This window comes from Panthera uncia, chromosome C2, assembly GCF_023721935.1.
Source record: "Panthera uncia isolate 11264 chromosome C2, Puncia_PCG_1.0, whole genome shotgun sequence".
In the NCBI taxonomy this organism is placed as follows: Eukaryota; Metazoa; Chordata; class Mammalia; order Carnivora; family Felidae; genus Panthera; species Panthera uncia.
In genome coordinates this window covers 84,378,840-84,400,756 of record NC_064810.1, presented here as the reverse complement: position 1 = coordinate 84,400,756, position 21,917 = coordinate 84,378,840, and the positions used below count along the sequence as shown (strand labels likewise).

General features: G+C 35.1%; 1 protein-coding gene across 1 annotated transcript in view; it reads right to left on the bottom strand.

Moving 5' to 3' along the window:
- Nucleotides 1–21,625, bottom strand: part of CCDC39 (coiled-coil domain containing 39) — a 51,240-nt gene extending 29,615 nt beyond the window's left edge. Inside the window, exons 1-9 of the mRNA XM_049629552.1 lie at nucleotides 21,402–21,625; nucleotides 13,369–13,488; nucleotides 11,378–11,524; nucleotides 10,026–10,184; nucleotides 9,187–9,279; nucleotides 8,962–9,090; nucleotides 5,159–5,350; nucleotides 2,323–2,426; nucleotides 1,856–1,988 (exon numbers count right to left, since the gene is read on the bottom strand). Of these exons, the coding sequence (XP_049485509.1) occupies nucleotides 1,856–1,988; nucleotides 2,323–2,426; nucleotides 5,159–5,350; nucleotides 8,962–9,090; nucleotides 9,187–9,279; nucleotides 10,026–10,184; nucleotides 11,378–11,524; nucleotides 13,369–13,488; nucleotides 21,402–21,491 (1,167 nt within the window). The 5' untranslated portion in view covers nucleotides 21,492–21,625. The remainder of the gene's footprint in view (nucleotides 1–1,855; nucleotides 1,989–2,322; nucleotides 2,427–5,158; nucleotides 5,351–8,961; nucleotides 9,091–9,186; nucleotides 9,280–10,025; nucleotides 10,185–11,377; nucleotides 11,525–13,368; nucleotides 13,489–21,401) is intronic.
- Between the last annotated feature and the right edge of the window lie 292 nt (nucleotides 21,626–21,917).

Here is a 21,917-nt window from a genome sequence, read left to right as displayed (position 1 = left end):
AGATTATTATGTAGCATTTCTAGTGTACAGAGGTTACACCGTACACTGTAAATGGAAGTAACCTTAAACTTAAGAGTATAAACAGATAATAGTAAAATGTAGTAAAATAATTTGGAAGTGATGAGTGCTCAGTACTGATTACTTTGTTTTTAATATTATGTATTTAATTATAAGTCTATATAATTTAATTTTTAATAATAGCTATGTTTAGCAGCTGACTTGCAAAATTCCAGAAAATATAATTATCAACTCTTGTGTGCTGGTAAGAGCTGGCCCAACACACTACTGGCACTACCCCTTACTCACACCTTGCCTCCAGTTGGCCCCCCCACACGTGCAGCCTTCTAGGAAACAGAAACCAGTCCCTGATTCCCACTGCTCATTTCTCAAGAGGCAGATTTGTCTTGACCTCAAGGCTTCATGACCATGTGTTCAAGGCTTCAAATAGGTCTCCCATGCCAACATCTGTTGAAAGTTATCATTTTATTTTTTTAAGATTTTATTTTTAAGTAACCTCTACACCCAACATGGGGTGTTACAACCCTGAGATCAAGAGTGCATGCTCTACTGACTGGGCCAGCCAGGTGCCCTGAAAGTTATCATTTTAAAATGTTGAAATAATTTCCCTCTGTGCTCTTACAGCCAGATAAGCATATTTCCCTTTGGCAACAAATGAACTTCAATATGAAAAAAAAAAAAAATCTGTGATTGGCACATTAAATTTTCACAAAGTAAGAAATATAATCTAATATAATCTTATAAAATTCATTTTTATAATAGGCAATTTTTATTAGTTTTAACTCCTTCCCTAATGTCATCATCAAAAGTCCTATTTCATATGAATTTCAGTCTTTACAGATTTCTAGTAAGTTCTAATATAGTCCCATCTCATGGACAACTGAAAATCATTCTCTTAGGAGAAAAAAAAAACACATACACACAAAAAACATAACTTTTTAAAAATAATGTTGTGTGATTTGGACTCAAATACTGCTCAAGTCCATATTGATGCATGACTTCGTTATTCAGGAATTTAAATATACAACAGCATACTGCAGAAGCTGGATTGTATCTAAATATAAGTGAAACCATACTGGATATGTAGCAAATGGGGGATTTTTGCCATGATCTTCAGCTGCCCCTCAAAGAAAGCAAAAAAGCAAGAAGTAGTGCAAATTGTGTCAGGTCACAGAAGTCACTTTGAAGTTTTCAAAGAGGAAATGGTGAACCAGCCTTTTCCAGTTCCTCAAAATTGGCCTAAATGCTACCAAGATGTCAAAGAGATTCCAATAGAGTTAGTAAAGTAAAGCACTTAAGAGCCCATTTACTAATAAATGGTGCCAGACTGTCAGAGACATTAAATGATAAAGAAATACAGGCAATAAACGTAGACCACTGGGGGGGGGGGGGGATATGATCACAAACAAACAAAACAAAAAAATGACAGCCTACTGTAAAGGTGGAAATCAATTGTAAAACAGGCATTTTTCCAGGTACATTTACAATATAAGAACATACATATGAATGACAAGCAGAGCCGTGGACACACTAGGCATTGGGAAGGGATGAGATCCAAGGTAGAGGGGCTACCTGTAACCTTCAAAAGAAGACATCAATATTAAATGCTTAACGTGAAGCTAAAGGAGAATTAGAAGCTTTAAGAGAAGGTCAGAAACCTCTTTAGAAAGCCACACATAAAAAGAGGTCTAACAACTCAAAATTCTGATTACAAATTACAAATGGGATCACAACAGAAAGCAGAGCCTCTTAAAAGACCTCCTATCCCATAATCGCAAGAGTCATTCACTATTGCTAAATGTATTGTGACTCTTTAAAAACTGAAAGTAAACCTTACCTTTATACTTTTTTCCTCCTCCCTTAGCATATCTTCCAAATTGGTAGCTTTCTCTTCTACAGACATAGTTTTCTCAGTTATCTGCTTTAATTTTTTCTTTACAATCTGATTATGATTTTTAATTTTGTGTAACCTGGAGACAGTTTATGAAGAAAAAATAGAAAACATGTCTAAAAATTAATACAAGCAAACAAGGAATAGTTTATCTTCATATAACTTGAAGGTTTCTTTTGCCATAAACCTTTTTATTACCTTTATGTAAACCCTATATATTTATTAAATACATATTTAATAAGCCACAAAAATATTATTCCTAAGCCTTTATGATGAAAAACCCAGGAAAATTTATTTTCACGTTTAATAATTTAGTAGCTATAATTTTTCAGTTATTTAACAAAAACTTAAATATTTAATTTTTCTAGAAGTAGTCAAAAACTATAAACATATTTAAATATCTTTTTTCTTACCTTGCTGTTTCTTCATGAATGTCCTTCTTTACTTTGGAAATATTTTTCCGCAGAGCTTCTAAATCACTAGAACTTCTATTCACAGTGGCTTTTAAAGAATCCAGCTATTTATTAGTTAACAGACAGAAATTATATATATTTATTTTACATCTTATAAGGTAATTTCTTTTTTGAGAAGTTCTGTTCTGAACATATTAATTTTTAACCTACATCATACCCATAACACAATAACGATGTTTTTGTAATACATATTAACAGTTTTTCTTTTTGATCTGATATTACATTTTCAATGACTTATTGTATGATACTGGCAAATTACAGAGTCCCACATAGATGTGTGACAGGTACAAAGAGCAAAAGCTTCACAGTATTGGATTTGGCAATGATTAATTGTATATGACAGGCAACAAAAGATAGACAAATTGGATTTCATCAAAATTAAAAGCTTCTGTGCATCAAAGGACAATATCAACAGAGTTAAAATGCAGTCCACAGAGTGGAGAAAATACTTGCAAAATCATATACCTGCTAAGGGATTAATATCTAGAATATATAGAAAAATTCTAAAACTCATCAACAACAACAAAAATAAACTGGTTCAAAAATGAGCAAAGGATTTTAATAGACATTTCTCCAAAAAAGATATACTAATGGCCAATAAGCTCATGAAAAGATGTTCAACATCATCTATCACTAAGGAAATGCACATCAAATACAATGAAATCCCACCTCACACTCTTCCATGAGGATGACTGTCGCCAAAAAAAGAAAATAGCAAGTGGTGGTGAGACTATGGAGAAATTAGAACCTTCGTGCACTGTTAGTGGGAATGTAAAATGGTACAGCCACTATGGAAAACACTATGGTGGTCCCTTAAAAAATCAGAAACATAATTACCATAATTGCCATCCAGAAATTCTGAGATAATTGTACACCCATGTTCATAGCAGCATTATCCATAATAGCTAAAACATGGCAGCAACCCAAGTGTCCACTGACAGATAAACGGGTAAGCCAAATGTGGTCCACACATCCAAATGGAATAGGAGTCAGCCTTAAAAAGTAAGAAAACCTTGACATATGCTACAATATAGATGAACCTTGAGGACACCATGCTAAGTAAAATAAATGAAATAAGCCGTCACAAAAAGATAAATACTGTCTGATTCATGTGAAGTTAACTTAGAGTAGTCTCCTAGAGACAGAAAGCAAAATGGTAGTTGCTAGGAGTTGGGAAGAGGGGGGAATGGGGAGTTACTGTTTAATAAGTACAGGGTTTCAGTTTTACAAGAAGAAAAGAATTATGGAGATGGATGATGGTGATGGTTGGATAACATTAGGAATGTATTTAACACCACTGAACTGCATGCTGGGAAATGATTAAGATGGTAAACTGTAGAGGCGCCAGGGTGGCTCAGTCAGTTAAGCTCCTGACTTCGGCTCAGGTCATGATCTCACAGCTTGTACTGACAGCTCAGAGCCTGGAGACTGCTTTGGATTCTGTGTCCCCCCGCCCCCCAATAAATATTTTTTAAAAAGATGGTAAACTGTATGTTATGTGTACTATAACAAAATTTTAAAACTTGGAGAGAAAAAAATGAATGAAGTACTAATGCATGCTATATAACATGGATGAACCTTGAAAACATTATTTCAGTAAAAGAGTCCAGACATAAAGTGCTCTGTATGATATGGTTTCATTTATATGAAATGTCCAAAATAGGCAAATCCATGGAGACAGAAAGTAGATTAGTAGTTGCCAGGGCTGGGTAGGTGGAGGGAAGCAGAGTGATTGCTAGTGGGCAAAAGGTTTCTTTTTGAAAGAAAAAGTCTAAAATTAGATAGTGGTAATGGTTGCACATCCTATGAAATATTAAAAACCACTAAATTACATACTTCAAAAGGGTAAGTTATTATATGTGAATTGCATCTCAATAAACAAATTATGAACAAATGAATGAATGATCCCTGCATTCTTTTCTGCAATTTAAAAATTTTTAAGAATGAACTATTAGCAATGACATTTAATTTAGGCAAGAAATTTGCTTATTTTACTATTTTAGGATCTTAAGTAATTATTCTTTTTGTGGACAATAAAACATCTTTCCTTCTTTATCAGAAATAAAAAGTATAACAACTTATAGAATGAAATGCTCTACAATATTCCAGTTTCCTGACTAAACAGCAGTAACTTCAGCTAATGTGACTTCAAGACACAAATTTCGTAAAAATTCCTTTCTTGCTAACACTCCCTGTGGAACAATCTAGTTGGGCATGTGTGCCTGCGAAAGAAGAAATGAACAAAGCGGGAGAACTTTTGTTCTCTGCTCAAGGTATTTTACCCCTACACTGTCTCACTACCAGACTGAAATATTATCCCTTCTCAAGGTGAGAAACTGAACTTAAGCAAATAGCTCCACCTACTCTGAGTTAAAACCACCATACATATGTAGCACTGGACATGTTATATGTCCACTTCAGGTCATCACTAAATATTCACCTTCACATCTGCCCCTTTGGAAGTTATAATTATGGTTTCCAGTCTAGACCCCTCAGGAGCATTTTGCCTCAAGTCACCTACAAAACACCACGTGTGACAGGCAAGGTGTGTGCTATACAACTCCAGGGGGACCCCTTCATACCACATGTGATATGACTGGCACTCCTGTTGCCTTCACCAAACAGGGCGCCATTGGAATACCCAAAAAGTTCCACAACGTGAAGGGACATAAGACAAAGAACTAGAAGGCAGTTCCTTAATCGAAGGAGAGCCTTTATGCTTATTTTTATAGTAATTTGTCATAAACACACAAACCAGTCTTATTAGTTAACATACCTCATCCTTCAGCTGATTTCTATTAGTTTCATGACGCTGATACTCCATTCTACATTTTAAAACTTTCCGATCAGCAACAGAAATTCTTTTCTCATACTCTGTGTTATTTCCAATCTCACTTTCCAAAAACTTGATCTTTTCTTTAACCAAATTTTCTTTTTCTCTTATTTCCTGCTTTATCCTTGCTAATGCCTAAGATTAAAAATATGTTAAATATATGTTTAATATGATGAACAAAACAAACAAAAAGGAAATTAGTTATTATCTTTCTATTAAACCAAATTCAGTATTTTATCAAAAATTCTTAGGACAATATTTTCTTTAAAGAGTCTATTTTTAGAGGCCCCGGGGTGGCTCAGCTGGTTAAGCAACTGACTTCACCTCAGGTCATGGTCTCCCAGTTCATGGGTCTGGGCCCCACATTAGTCTCTGTGCTGACAGCTTAGAGCCTGGAGCCCACTTCAGATGCTATGCCTCCCTCTCTCTCTGCCCCCCCCCCCCCCCCCCCGCCTGCCACTTGCACTCTGTCTCTCTCTCAAAAATAAATAAAACATTTAAAAATGTATAAAAAAAGGTCTATTTTTATATGAATAAAAACAAAATATTAATAGGCTATACATCAGTATCTGTAAGCTCATATTTTTAAGGATTTCTTTCTCTTTAATCTGGTACTTGGCTAAAGAGATGAGAAAAATATCAATCTTTTATCAACAAAAGGTGACATCTAAAAAAACATAACACTGTTGAATATTTCTACATAGAAAGTTGGATTCCAATGGTTTTTCCAAATATTTCACAGGACTAGTTTTTTTTTTTTTTTTCATCTTTTGAGAATAACATTTTCGTTATTGGTTTCAAGAAGAATACCTTCACTCAAGACCTTTGGTCTTGGGAATACAAAATAAACAGAATATACAAAGTAGTAACTGAGATGTGAACAAAGCACCATGGGAACAAAGAGATGATGAAGTCTACCTGAGAAGAATTAAATTATCAAATGGCATTACCTAAGAGGCTTCTTTTAAGTCAGACCTAAAAAAATAAATGGATATGCATAAATGGTCTAATGTGGTTAAGGTGTAGGGTGGGAAGACAGGCATCGAATGGGCATATATTAAGAAGGGGCAGGTACAGATGAAAGGAATGAGGCTGGAAAGGTAGAGGTTAGGACCCAACTGTGAATAAATTCAATTTTCCAATTGCCATGTTAAAAAGCTTCAATTTTTAAAAAAATTTTGTGTTTTTTTGAGAGAGAGAGAGAGCCCAAGTGGGGGAGGGGTCAGGGGCGGTGGTGGAGAGAGAGAGAGAGAGAGAGAGAGAGAGAGAGAGAGAGTCTTAAGCAGGCTCCATGCTCACCACAGGGCTCAATCCCACAACCCTGGGATCATGACCTGAGATGAAGTCAAGAATTGGATGCTGGACCAACTGAGCCACCCAGGCATCCCCCAAGAGGTTCAATTTTTAAGCAATGTGAAACAAAGAAGATTTTAGAGCTGAGGAATAAAAAGGCCATCTATGGTTTTTACAAGTGATGTTGACAGCAATATATTGAATGAATTGGAGGGAGAAGGAAAATTTACTCTAAAATGTATTTCTTTCAAGTTTTCCCAAATGGGGTCCCACCAAACAACTAATCACAGAAAATCAGGTTGGGGGAGGGTATGTGAAATCATATAATTTCAGAGGGTATCTGAAATCAATAAATTTTAGAAATGCGGCAGGTAATATTGTACATATTAGCATATTAAGTGGATATATATCTGAAATGTACTACATTTTAAAAAAATATTTAATTTATTCAGTCTAGTATTCCTATATGTTTTCTATAACAATTAACATTATATAATGTATCATTCTATAGATCTGCTGTGTTTATTCAACCAAAGACAGGTCAAAACTTCCTAAGTTCATATACGTCAAATGACCATTATAGAATTTTCTGCCTTATATTGATTTTTCTACCATTTAATCAGATACTCTAACACCTACTTCAACATTCACATTTTTTAACAGTGTTACCTACTCACAGTTAAGTTTATGTAGGTGATGCTGATAAGTACAGTAATGTCCCAAAATTTCTACACTGGAATAAAAGCATAATAGAAAAATATTTTTCCTTTTCTAAATGATGTAAAAGTTTATTTTAAGAAGCCAATTTCAGGGGAATCTGGGTGGCTCAGTTAAGCATCCAACTCTTCATTTCATCTCAGGTAGTGATCTCATGGTTCATGAGATGGAGTCCCATGTCAGCCTCCACACTGACAGCCCAGAGCCTGCTTAGGATTCTCTCTCTCCCTCGCTCTCTGCCCCTCCCCTACTCTCAAGCACGCTTTCTCCCTCCCTTTCTCTCTCAAAATAAATAAGTAAACTTAAAAAAAAAAAAGCCAATTTCAGGTTCATAGGTTCATAGACTCAGACTCTTGCCAAGAAGACACTAAGAAGGCAGGAACTGTTTTGGAGGAAGAGGAACAAGAGATTAAATCCTCTAGTGGTATGAACTGGCTTTCACTGGCTCGCCAGAACTGACTGACACATCTCTTTTCAACTCTGTTGAGCAGAGTCATGTTGGTATGGAAGTAGTTTCACCACAGAAATCAGAAATGCTATAAATGGGGAGCCAGTTGTTAAACACTCAGAAGCAAACCCCTACCTATGGAGCCACTTCTTAGCATCCTCCCTATTCTCTTACAATACAGACAACCAGGAGATGTCAATAAGGAACCAATATGAATATGACCAGAGTCCAGCTGTATATTTTGCCAAATCAGCAGGCTGAGTCAATTTAGCTGTGGGGTTGTAAGAGAATGCAGTTCTATTGCACATAGATCTGCAGTCTTGGATCTATCACATTTGATTTACAAAGAAGAAGCAGTCAGGACTTCATGTTTAAAACCAAGATCAGCATTAAGAATTAAGTGGAACTCATAGTCAAAACTGGTTCTCCCTTGTCCCTCCAAAGAAGGCATAGGCCACTTTGTTGATAAAATGTTGGTCACTTACACACATTTAAAATAAAATATTTACATTTAAGTCACATATAACAAGTAAACCTCATACAGATATGAGAATTCCAAACTTCCAGTGACCTGAGCCACTTGCCAAATGCCTTTCCATGTAGTAGATTTAGAATGGAAGTTAAAACATCTTCTCATCTGCTTTCTTTCCTCCTCAATTCCTTCTCCTTCCCAACTTTCCCTAATCTTCCCATTTTTACTCACCCCTATTTTGTTCCTTAATGATTTTCAAAAAAACTTCTAAATTAACCTCTGAAAATAGCAAAAGATAACACTAGGTCTATGTTTAATCAGTGTGGTATTCCTTCCCTTCCATGCTTCTAACCTATTATGGGTGCCTCAGTTTCAAAAGTGAAAGCTTTATCACAGTTTAGGTTTCTTTCCTGACTCTCCCTTTTTGTTTCTTGACTATCCGTGAAGCTCATTTCCCTACACCAGTAATTACTACCAAATAGCACATACGTTAAATTCAAAACACTGTGGATAACCATGTGTAAGTCAGAGCATTGGCTTTACTGCACCAACATTATCTATTGACTTTCTCTTGTTCCACATTTCAGAGATGGCAGGATCCAGTCTTCAGCATCATTATACCATAAGTAAATAATCTTCATAAAATCACATATCTAAATGGATAGAGTCAAGCTTGGAAAACATTTACCAAAACTATTAAACCCTGCTACAAAAGTGACTTTCAAATAGCAATGTGAGTTACATTTGAAATGAATGGGTTAAATACAAAAGAGAATAATACAGTTGAACATTGCAAGGACCAAACAACTACTTTACCAAGGCACAGTTATCAATGTCTCGATCTCTCTTCTGCATCTGTTCTATTGTGTTCTCCCACTGTTTAATGAGTTCTTGTCTTTCATTATGAATTTTACGAAAATCTTGTGCTGCTTTATCCAATTCTAACTGTCAAATACAGAGCAGATAACATTTTTGTGAATATAAGTGCTTTTGCATACATCCCTTTGACAATTAAGAAATAAAAATACTCAATAAACTAACCTGTGCACTTAGAGTCTCTGTAAGTTCGTTGTCAAGTACCTTTCTTTTCTGATGACATTCCAAAGTCAGTCTTTCTAATTGCAACGTCAGTGCCTATGATGTAGTTACATGTAAAAATATTCATAATTGTTGTTTTATTCACTTAAAAGCTATTAGCATGTCTTACATTATTATTATATTATAGACACACATTTATTTGCCATCTAAAACAACTACGAAATAATTCATACATTTCCTTTTAATTCCAAAGGGTTGCAATGAAAACTAAATTGTTTCTAAAAAGACTTTTAATACTTTTTAGTTAGAAAAAACATTAACAATTTGTCATTTAAAATAATGCATTTTGTATCATATCTATTAGAAAATAGCATGTTTCATAATACAAAAGTATTAACAGATTTAATTACAAGTAGATTTTAAGTAATGGTTATAATAATAAGTAATCAATAGCACTATAGTCTCAAATCAGCAAACACTATGTTAAATTCAAACTGTTATTTAGATAAAAGTAGTTAAAATATTTATACAACATTTTAGTAAAAAACTTTCTTCTCTGAAATACTTTTGAGAATTCTTCTCAATCAGAAATGAGTCTGTGGATTCCTAAATGGTTAGAGGGTTTCAGAGGATCTATAAAACTCTCAGTAAAATTTTGTAACTATTTGAGTACAGTCATTTTTCTAAAGAGAGGATCCTTGGCTTATTAGATTGTCACAGGAGTCTCTGACTCAAAAAAGTTTAAGAACTACTGCTTTAAAATTATAAATCTAATTTCGGTAAAAAGGATCACATACTACAGATTCAGAGAAAACCTAACATTACAATTTATAATTTCTCACCCTAATTTTATTATCATCTTGTTGTGCGTACTTCTGAAGAATGAGGGCATCACTATCTTTATGAGCTGATTCTTCTAACCAGGCTTCCAAGGCTTGCTGGTCCCAGTTCATCTGACATTTCAAACTATCCAATTTTTGAGTAGTTTTAAATATGTTAGTCTAATTTCCAAAGAAAAGGGTTAGGGAGAGATTACAAAATATTATTTACTATACAAACTAAAATAAAACATTACATACTATAGAACATATTAAAAAGGAAAGAAGAAATCCTGTTCTTACCACATATATATATATATATATATATATATATATGTGTGTGTGTGTGTGTGTGTAACATACCATATTTAATCATGTAACCACATTTATATTTAATTCTTTAGTTATAAAATAGAAGGGAGATTATAAAAGATGAGAATCATAGTTGAGCCATAGGTTGTTTAAAAAGGCTTTAGGGAAACTCCCCCAGAGCAATCTCTAATATTAGTCACTCCACCAAATCTGAATAAAAATAATGTACTTGATATGCTAACTCAAGCCTGAGACAAGTCCCCTACAGCTCCAATCAGATTGCTGCCACTAAGAGGTCGTATGGAAATTTTAGAAGTACTTCTAATTGAAATAAATATAGTTGTTAAGGAGATAAAAATGTTTCTGTAAATGTATTCATTTAACAAATCTAGATCCACAAAAGAAAACAAATCAATATGCAAACAAGTACAAATATAGTAAAATATGTATGCATACATATACACATATATGTGTGTTTCTCTCTATATATATATGCATATGTAAAGAGAAGAATCAAATTTGGAAAGAACGTCCAAATCAGGTAACTAAAAATGAAGGAAAAGAGAAAAAGAGTTTACAGTAGCTTAATATTAGAGTCATAGGCTGATAAATTAATATGAAAGGTAAAAATTTTGAATTAAAAATGAAAATATTAAAAGTAATTTTTAATGTGGCCCTTAAAAATATATGAATAAATTATGCCTAGTATCATATGATACTTATGAATAAATGATGCTTAGTATTGCATAGTAGATAGCCAGTATGGTACTCTGCACATGGTATAGCTCAATGACTATTTGGCAAATGAACAGTAGGAAAATAAGTGCAACATTCTATCATTGTTTCATTCAAATGACAACTCCGCATGCCTCTCATTGTTCAAAAAACAATGTTTTTTGTAAATGTCAGGAAACTAATGAATGCCCTTCCCATACAGAAAAGAAAAGAAAAGAAAAGAAAAGAAAAGAAAAGAAAAGAAAAGAAAAGAAAAGAAAATCAGTGTTTGTTGGTGAGGGAAAAAAGAACTAATAGCACAAAATTTTAAGTAACATTTCAACACATACTTCCTTATCACTTTTCTTTTCCTGTATTGAAGCCATTTCATTTTGTAGTCGTTGGATTTCATCCTTCACTCGTCCCAGTTCTCTCTCAGCAATGATCTTAAAATGCTCTTCACTTTCAATCTCATGCTCTCTTGCTTTACAAAGAGACTACAGAATAATTTACAAAATAGACTTTTTAATTTTTAACATTATACAATATTTATAATAACCCATTAGCCCAAAAAAAGTTCCCACAAAATACTTAGATTAAGTACTAGTAATTCCACTTCTCTGAAACCTAAACCATGTTAGACTTTACAATTCAGTGTAGTTGGGTGTTGCTTACTAGTTGTAAGAAAGTCAGTTCATGGAATGACCTAGAAGAAAATATTGTTGTCAGCCATTTTTAGATTTTATGTTGGTCTAGAAAAACTGCAGAAAATCAAAGTTTATATGGTAAGAGTTAAAAAGATATAACTCATGACTTACCTAAAAAATAAATAAAATTTATTTAAAAATACTTTAGGAAATGGGTTGTTTCTATAAACTGACTACATAAGCTGATTGCAGAGATCATTTATAAATGACTATGTAAACACCAATGGTTACAAATATTTCATAGAATATATTAGTAAACAACCATGCCTTTGTGTTAAGCTTTACTCAATAAAATTGTATTTATTGACTACTGAGTTTGTAGTGCTTCTAAGTTATCACCATCAGTATTATTTTTACATTATTAGAGCTGTTAATGCTATAGGAAGTTTATTGTCTTCTATAACTATTATCCGATTTGAGGTTTGACTATAATGAAATATACACCCACAGATAATTTGACTTTCTTTTTTTTTTAATTTTTAAACACTTATTTATTTTTGAGAGACAGAGAGAAACAGAGTGTGAGCAGGGGAGGAGCAGAGAGAGAGGGAGACAGACACAGAGTCTGAAGCAGGCTCCAGGCTCTGAGCTGACAGGCTGACAGCAGCAAGCCTGGTGTGGGGCTTGAACCCATGAACCACAAGATCATAACCTGAGCCAAAGTCAGACCCTTAACCCAGGCACCCCTAGAATCTCTGACTTTCAAATCCCCAACTCAGTGGTTTAATAACTTAAAGAATGATGTTGTCCAGTTTATTAATTAATCATATCAGGATTCAAAACTCTCAAGTATTGCTTCTAAAAGTTCATCAATTTGCTGCTTCCTAATAAAATCTGTAAACCACAAAATGGTTACTTATCAATATTAATTATAAATTGGTATTAAAAACATGCTTTGTTCACTATTAAGAATTACATACCTTTCAAAGAAAGGTAGATGCATTTTTAAAAAAATAGTTTGATATGGAAGTTAGTAAACTCTCCAATGCTGATTTGCTGAGCTATTTGCTGGGCATCATCAGGGAATGATGTTCTACACATGAATAGATTGTCCATAAAACAAATATACTTATCACTCTAAGTTTTAACTTTTATTATTTGTAGTAATATTTCTAAAATGCATTATACTTTCCCCAGTTATCTTAACTAGTGTCTTAAATATAATTTAACTTTCCTACTATCTCAGGATCCTAAAATAATGTGGTGTCCTAAGGGCTACTGAAATGTGTGAACTATTTGTTCCCACTCAAAAAGGCCCCAGTGGGTCATGCTGTAAAAGTGAAAATGAGGTGGAAATTCTGTCACATGTTATATTAGGTCTATTTTGGCTTAGAATTATTTCTCATTGCCGTCACTGTACCCTTCTCATATAATCTGCTGCCTAATATTACGTTACACTGTATGAATGATTTCTTCTTTCAGATGAGTTAATTATTCCTTGAACTTGGTGATGGTAGCGAATTCCTCAAAAGCCTTTTTTTCCTACTTACTTTCAGGTTCAAGGTTACATTCACAATAGGTTAGCTATGCTAAAGTTTTGTGTATGTCTAAAATAAAATCACAGATGTATATGCAATGTAAAATGTTCATGACTACACATGACCTAATCAACATGAATGTCAACATTACTATACCTGCGTAAACGAAAACTCTTGCTTAACATTTTTGAAGTGAGAAGTCATAGCATTAATTCGATCTTCATAGTCACGTAGCTGATCTTGCAAGCTTGACTTTTCCTCCTGCAGCTTTGACAACTGTAAATAATACATGTGATAATTTAGACATTGCTGTGGGAAAATTAGCACTATATTAAAATAGAATAGAAATCTCTAAGATTTCTCAGAAATCTTTCAGGAACCACCGGTAAAACGCAATTTTCATACAGCAGTACTTAAAGGGAAAAAAAGAGATCCTATTACATAATTAAACCACAACATCTCTAGAGCAAACAAGAGCATAAAAACAGATGTAACAAAAACACAGAACACAAACCATAAATTTTAAAAGCAGCGGACATCAGGTATAACAAGCTCCTCCCTGAGCTATTCAAAATAAACAGATTTTGGACAGAGCTTAACAGAACAGAACAAACTTCCATGTGCTTAAGACCTCTTTCTTAATGTAGGTTTCGTGTCATTGAATTAAAACCCCGAGTAGAAACAAAACAATGTAAATGCATAACAAACAAACACAAAAACAAAAAACTTTAGGAAATTACAAGATAGATTCCCAGGACAATTAGAATACGTCACCCCTTAAAACAATATAAAAGCTCAACATAACAAAAATATCCTTCCTTATAGTCTTGATCTGTGGTTCCCAAATTTGGGGCTACAACCCAGGAGGAGCACAACATATCCACTAAGTGCAAAAGACGCTATTTGAATTTTTTAAATAAGGAAATAATAAAATACTAATGTACTATATGTTATCTCCTATATTTCATTAAACATAGTAAATCATACTAAATATGTATTTTTGCTTTTTATTTCATTAATTTCAGTTTTTCTTCTAATTCCCTCTTTGGTTCACTTTGTTATTCTTTTTTAAAAATTTATTAAGAACAGGTTTTAATTATTTTCCTTTTTTGTCACATTGATGCTATAGACTAAATGTCTGTGTCACCCTCAAATTCATATGCTGAGGCCTTTACCCACAATGTGATGGTATCTGGAGGTGGGCCTTTGGGAAGTGAGTAGGTTTAAATTAGGACATGCAGGTAGGACCCTCATTGTAAAATTAGTGTCTTTATCAGAAGAAGAGAGACCAGAGCTTGTTTTCTCTTTGCCATGTGAGAACACAGTGAGAAGGCAGCCATCGGCAAGCCAAGAGGAGGGCTCTCACCAGAACCCAACCACCCTGCCACCCTGATCTCCACTTACAGCCTTCAGAACCGTGAGAAATAAATGTCTTTTTAATAAATAATGTCTTCTTACTCACTCACTCTATGGTATTTTGTTATAGCAACCCAAGCTAACTAAAGCATGGATTTAAAAATGAAGGCATTTAAGGCATTTAAGCCTGTAACTTTTCTCTAAGTAAGATTTTTCCTATTTCCAGCGGATACAGGTATGAAGCAGTCTCTTTTTATTGTTTTCTAAAAACTAACTTTTCCCTTTCAATTTCTCCATGATAGAAGAGTTATCTATGTTTCCGAGAAATTGGCCTAAGTGTTTAAGATGGATGTGTTAGTCAGCTCAGGCCGCCATAACAAAATATCATAGACGGAGTGGCTTAAAGAATAGAAATTTATTTCTCCGAGTTCTGGGGGCCAGGAAGCCCAGGATTGAGTTACTAGACAATTTGGTTCTGGTGAAATCTCTCTTCCTGACTTGCAGACAGTGCCTTCTAGCTGCATCTTTAAATGGTGGAGAGAGAGAGCGCTGGTCTCTCTTCAGCTTCACATAAAGATATAATACTATCATGGGAGCCACATCTCATGACCTCATCTAAGCCTAATTACCTTCGAAAGGCCCTACCACCAAATACCAACACACTGGAGATTAGGGCTTCAACATATGAATGGGAGGGGCAGGCAAACAGTCCATAAAATGGAGAATAATTTTTTAAATTATTTATTATAAATCCTATTGGCTTATGATCAGAAAAATATGGCCTATAAAATTCCCACCACTCATTTCTCTAATTTTGGTAAAATGTACATAAACATACATTTTATCATTTTAACCATTTTTCAGTGTACATTAAGAAGAGTGTCATTCATTGCGTTGCCTAGGTAGCTCAGCCCATTAAGCATCCAAATCTCGATCTCAGCTCAGGTCATGATCTCACCTCGAGCCCCACGTCAGGGTCTGCACTGGCAGCATGGAGCCTGCTTAGGATTCTCATTCTCTCTCTCTCTCTCTCTCTCTCTCTCTGCCCCTCCCTTGCTTGTGTGCTTTCTCAAAATAAATAAATAAACTTAAAAAAAAAGAAGAAGAATTAGAATGGCATTAAGTACATTTATGTGTTGTGCAACAATTGCCACCATCCACCTAAAAATTTTCATCTTCCCAAACTGAAACTCTGCGCCCATTAAACCCTAACTCCCCATTCCTCTTCCCCCCCACCCAGCCTCTGGAAATCACCATTCTACTTGTGTCTCTATGAACTTGACTACTCTAGGTATGTCATATAAGTGAAACCATACAGGATTTGTCCTTTTGTGTCCATCTTATTTCACTTTGTATAAGGTCCTTAAGGTTTATCATTCACTTTTTTTTTATTTTTTAAAATTTACATCCAAATTAGTTAGCATATAGTGCGACGACGATTTCAGGAGTAGATTCCTTAGTGCCCCTTACCCATTTAGCTCATCCCTCTTCCCACAACCCCTCCAGTAACCCCCTGTTTGTTCTCCATATTTATGAGTCTCTTCTGTTTTGTCCCCTTCCTTGTTTTTATATCATTTTTATTTCCCTTCCCTTATGTTCATCTGTTTTGTCTCTTAAAGTCCTCATATGAGTGAAGTCATATGATTTTTGTCTTTCTCTGACTAATTTCACTTAGCATAATACCCTCCAGTTCCATCCACGTAGTTGCAAATGGCAAGATTTCATTCTTTTTGATTGCTGAGTAATACTCCATTGTATATATATATATACCACATCTTCTTTATCCATTCATCCTTCAGTGGACATTTGGGCTCCTTCCATACTTCAGCTATTGTTGATAGTGCTGCTATAAACATGGGGGTGCATGTGTCCCTTTGAAACAGCACACCTGTATCCCTTGGATAAATGACTAGTAGTGCAATTGCTGGGTCGTAGGGTAGTAGTTCTATTTTTAGTTTTTTGAGGAACCTCCATACTGTTTTCCAGAGTAGCTGTACCAGCTTGCATTCCCATATCATTCACTTTTAATGCATTAAGGTTTTCATCCTGGTATAGTAAATGATCCACCTTTGTTAAATGGTTTACAGACATATTTTTTAAATGGTTTATTTAAGGGATATATGTTCTGTTTTTATTTTTACTGCATTATTCATACCTTTATATTCTTATTTTTGTCTATTAGAACTGTCCAATTCTGATGTCAATATTGAAGTATCCTACTACAACTGTATTTTTGTCAAAGTCTACTTGTATTTATAATAGTTTTTACTTTTATGTACTTAGTTGTTATGTTGTTTGGTGCATACAGCTTTATGACTTTTATTTTCTTCATCAGTTACTAACTTTTATGATTGCATAATGAACCCAGAGCAAGGCATCTGCTTTCCTAATGAAAGCATAATGATTAACTCTCCACAAGTTGATAATTCCTTCCCCACAGAATATCCAGGCATTTTTTGCTTCTTTTAAATATAAAAGGACATGCAAGGACCACCAGATATTTGTTGAAGACTTACATTAAGTGAGAGATATCAAGATAAACAAGTAAAAAGATCCCAAAGGAAACATAATTCAAGACACAAAAAAGAACTACACACACACACACACACACACACACACTTATATTGTAAATGATATTGTACTACTAAAAGAAGACCAGGTGATACAAAAAAGCAACAAATAACCTGAAAATTAAAAATATGATATAGTTGCCAAAAAAAACTACAATGTAAACATAAAACAAAACCCTAAAAGCTTCCAGACATTAAAATTGCAACCTACAAAGAAATGGAAATATTTCTAATAGCAGATTACTCACCAACATCACTACTGGAAGATAATATTTTTCCAAATTCTTCATAAAAAAAATTTTAACCTAGAACATTTGACTCAGCCAACACCATCAAATGTGAGATTAAATAAAAAACATTTTCAGATTCAGGGTTTACCTCCTATACACCCTTGTTAGGAAGACACAAGAAAGTATTCCTTATTTTGAGATAAGGAGATAAGGAGATAACCCAAGAAAGAAGATATGTGACTTAGGAAGTAGAGCGTCAACCACGTAAAAGAATAAAGGGAATTCTGTAGTCCACAGTTGGGAAATAGGTCTGTGGAAAAACAGTCCATATTAAAAAAACACAGGACTCCAGAAGGAAGGAGTAGAGGCAGAAAGAAGGTATCTTGAAGATCTGATACTGTGATTAAAAGAATATAAACTTAAAGCAAGCAATGCAAGAAATCAATTGGCAACCAAGGATGCAAGGAATCAAAAGCACAAAACAATGGATGCTTCTTGAAACAACTATTTGAGCATAAGACCCAACTAGGCAAAAGATGAATCAAAGTGAAAAATCCAAGAAAAGATAAACTGAATAAAAGTGGCTACATTAAGGACCATTAAACCAGTTTAAATATAAAATTAAGGCTGGGGCGCCTGGGTGGCTCAGTCGGTTAAGTGTCCGACTTTGGCTCAGGTCATGTGATCTTGTGGTTTGGGAGTTTGAGCCCCGTGTCAGGCTCTGTGCTGACAGCTCGGAGCCTGAAGCCTGCTTCAGATTCTGTGTCTCCCTCCCTCTTTCCTCCTCCCCTGCTTATGCTCTGTCTCTCTCTGTCTCAAAAATAAATAAAAACATTAAAATTTTTTTTCATATAAAATTAAGGCTAAACACTTGTAGTAAATTAAAGGCACTGAATGGAATAAAAAATAAAGCTTGATAATATAAAAATAATAAAACCACTATTTTTTAACAGGGGTAACATGGGTAAAAGATGGTGTAAAGAAGTGAGAGAGCTAATTTCTTTGCTTTCAAAATGAAAAATGAAAGGGCAGGGAGTCAACCCATAACTGCCTACAAATGAAACAAAGAATTTTTTAAACAATAATCTAACCATTTCTTCTTATGCAGTTTTTCTTAATGTTAAGAAAGTTTCTTAGCAATCACTGTCTCTTGTAATCAAGTAATATTTACCTGAAATTCAATAATTCCTTTCTTTTTTTTCTCTTAAGACAAATAAAATTAAAATTTTTATTAAATAAAAATGTTTATGTTAAAAACAGCACATATAGTAGGATTCCATTTTAATAATACTTCTGTCTTATGCAGAAGAATGAACCTGGAGCACTTACTTACACCATACACAAAAATAAACTCAAAATGGATGAAAAACCTAAATGTAAGACAGAAAGCCATCAAAATCCTAGAGGAGAAATCAGGCAACAACCTGATTGTTTGACCTCAGCCACAGCAACTTCTGGAGACTTGACATGTCTTCAGAGGCAAGGGAAACAAAAGTAAAAATGAATTATTGGGACCTCATTAAAATAAAAAGGTTTTGCATGGCAAAGGAAACAATCAGCAAAACTAAAAGGCAACTGACGGATGGGAGAAGATATTTGCAAATGACATAGCAGATAAAGGGTTAGTATCCAAAATCTGTAAGGAATTTAACAAAATTAACACCCAAAAACCAAATAATCCAGTGAAGAAATGGGCAAAATACATGAATAGATATTTTTCCAAAGAGGACATCCAGATGGCTAACAGACACGAGAAGATGCTCAACATCACTCATCATCAGGGAAATACAAATCAAAACCACAATGAGATATCACCTTACCCCTGTCAGAATGGCTAAAATTAACAACTTGGGCAGCAACAGATGTTAGCAAGGATGTAGAGAAAGAGGAACCCTTTTGCACTGCTGGTGGGAATGCAAACTGTGCAGCCTCTCTGGAAAACAGGATGGAGGTTCCTCAGAAAACTAAAAATAGAACTACCTTACGACCCAGCAATTACACTACTATTTATCCAAGGGATACAGGTGTACTGTTTTGAAAGGGCACATGCACCCCAATGTTTATAGCAGCGCTATCAACAATACCCAGAGTGTGGAGAGAGCCCAAATGTCCATCAACTGATGAACGGATAAAGAAGATGTGGTGGGTACACACACACACACACACACACACACACACACACACACACACACACAGGAATATTACTCGGTGATCCAAAAGAGCGAAATCTTGCCATTTGCAACAATGTGGATGGAACTAGAGTGTATTACATTACAGGAAGTCAGTCAGAGAAAGATAAATATCATATGATTTCACTCATATGTGGAATTTAAGATACAAAACAGATGAATATAGGGGAAGGGAAGCAAAAATAATATAAAAACAGAGAGGGAGACAAGCCATAAGAGACTCTTAAATACATAGAACTGACAAACTGAGGGTTGCTGGAGGGGTGTTGGGTGGGGGGGGAAGGACTAAATGGGTGAGGGGCATTTAGGAGGGCGCTTGTTGGGATGAGCACTGGGTGTTATATGTAAGTGATGAATCACTAAATTCTATTCCTGAAATCATTGTTACACTATATGTTAACTAACTTGGATTTAAATTTTAAAAAACAATGATACTTCTGTCTGTCTTTTCTATCTATATAACTGTAGACTATGATGTCTGGAATATTTGTTTAATGCCATGATAGTCACTTCTAGAGTCAACAGTGGGTATTTTTTATTTTTTACCCTTCTGTTTGAATATCTTAAACTTATTAGAGTTGACTTTTTAATGCCACTGTTTATTCAGGTAAAGTGATTCTGGCCCTCACTCTTCTTTTTATTGCTCCGTAATATTTTTTAAATAGCTAATATAATTAATATGTATATAAAATCATATGAGACAAATATTATGGCAATAATAAAAAAACTAATATTTGATTGGAACTTTAACCCACATTAATATCCTTAGAGCTGTAAACAACCCTGTGAAATGATTATTTATTTCCAGTTTATATAAGAAGAAACAGGCTCACTACTGGTAAGTAAGATCTGAACCCAGGGCTGGAAACTTGTTAATATTATTATTCCTCAGTACTCAGTGCCAAATTTCTGCTTATTTTTTTTTTAGTGCCAAATTTCTTATATTCCCTAATGTTGCCCTTCATTAAAACAAAGCAACAAAAAACTGCAGCTAATTTAGACATTAGTAAACAGGTCAGAATATTTTGAAAAAAAAAAAAAACTTCAAAAAACAGTGATGGATTTTCATTTTCTTTTCCAAGGGAAGAAAACCTTCTCTTCCATTCTGCAAAGTAATGTAAACATCATCTGTTTCTGGATCCTCCTCTACACAACACACTGCCATGTGACAGAACTTTAGACTAACTGCTAAAGGTTTTTAAAAGTTTTCTGAGCCAGATGCAATTTTATTTTTAACAACTACTATGCACTCATTCGTTGGAAGCCGGTGTAAAATATTCCTTACAACGTAAAATATTTTTATATCACTCTGTGACAACATCCTCACTTTGAAAAGCTGTAAACTGCACATTTTACATTCTTACTAGAACGTCTCTCTTGAAAATATTTCTTCAAGTCCCTTTCAACTTTAAATGTCTTAGGCAGAAACTCAAAAAGTAATGTCAACCAGAGCGTGATTTGCTTATAAACATCCGCAAACAACTGTTGCTAAGAAAACCTCAGAGTCCCTTTGCAAGCCGCGCTTAATTCTGAGGAAGGGAAAAGCGGACGCAGGAACCAGACTTTCCTCTCCTGCCCCTGAGGCGAAATGGAGTGGGAGGAGAGAGAGTAACGATTCAGACTTTATAGTCGCGAATATCAATCATCCTTTCAATATACATTTTGTAATGCTTTGCAAGTACCGTAATGGGCAAACAGGTTAGGGAGGAAGGAGATGGTGCGGTGAGCATTAGACAGAAAGAGATAAAATTGGGGACGGAAAAGGGAAGAATAAAAGGGTTGGGGTATTCCTGCCAACCAAGAAACTATCCCCTCTTTCCCGGCCTTCTTCACCTGACACTTACCTGATCTTCCAGGATCCTGTTCTCCTCGTTTGCCACCGGGATGGCGAACCCATCGTCCCAATGCAGCTCCGCCAAGAATTCATTACTCATGATGGCAAAAGGATAGAGAACCTCTGACAGGGTGGGGAGGAAAGATCCACCTTCTCGTATGGCCCGGGAGCAGCACACGAGGCAACTCCCTACACCCGCAAATCTCCCCAGTAATTACCACGATAACCCCAGCAACCGCCCCGCGTCCTTAGTTACCAAACAGGAAGTGCTCAAGCAGGGAGGCAAAACTTCCGGTTGAGAACTCTAGCCTCGGTCCGGAGCAGCTTTTCTTTTAAACTTCGAGGAAGCGAAGCAATTACTCCACAGGTTCGCTGGGGTTGGCGGCCCCAGCATAACTATCCCTGAAGTTGCAGCTCGGGATCGTCCCCCGGGGCGCTCCCAGAGAGTGTAAAGTCTGTGGCGCCTGCGGTCTCCGGGGGACACTGAGAGAGGTAATGGCATTGAGCCCCGCAACTGCTGGAGCGC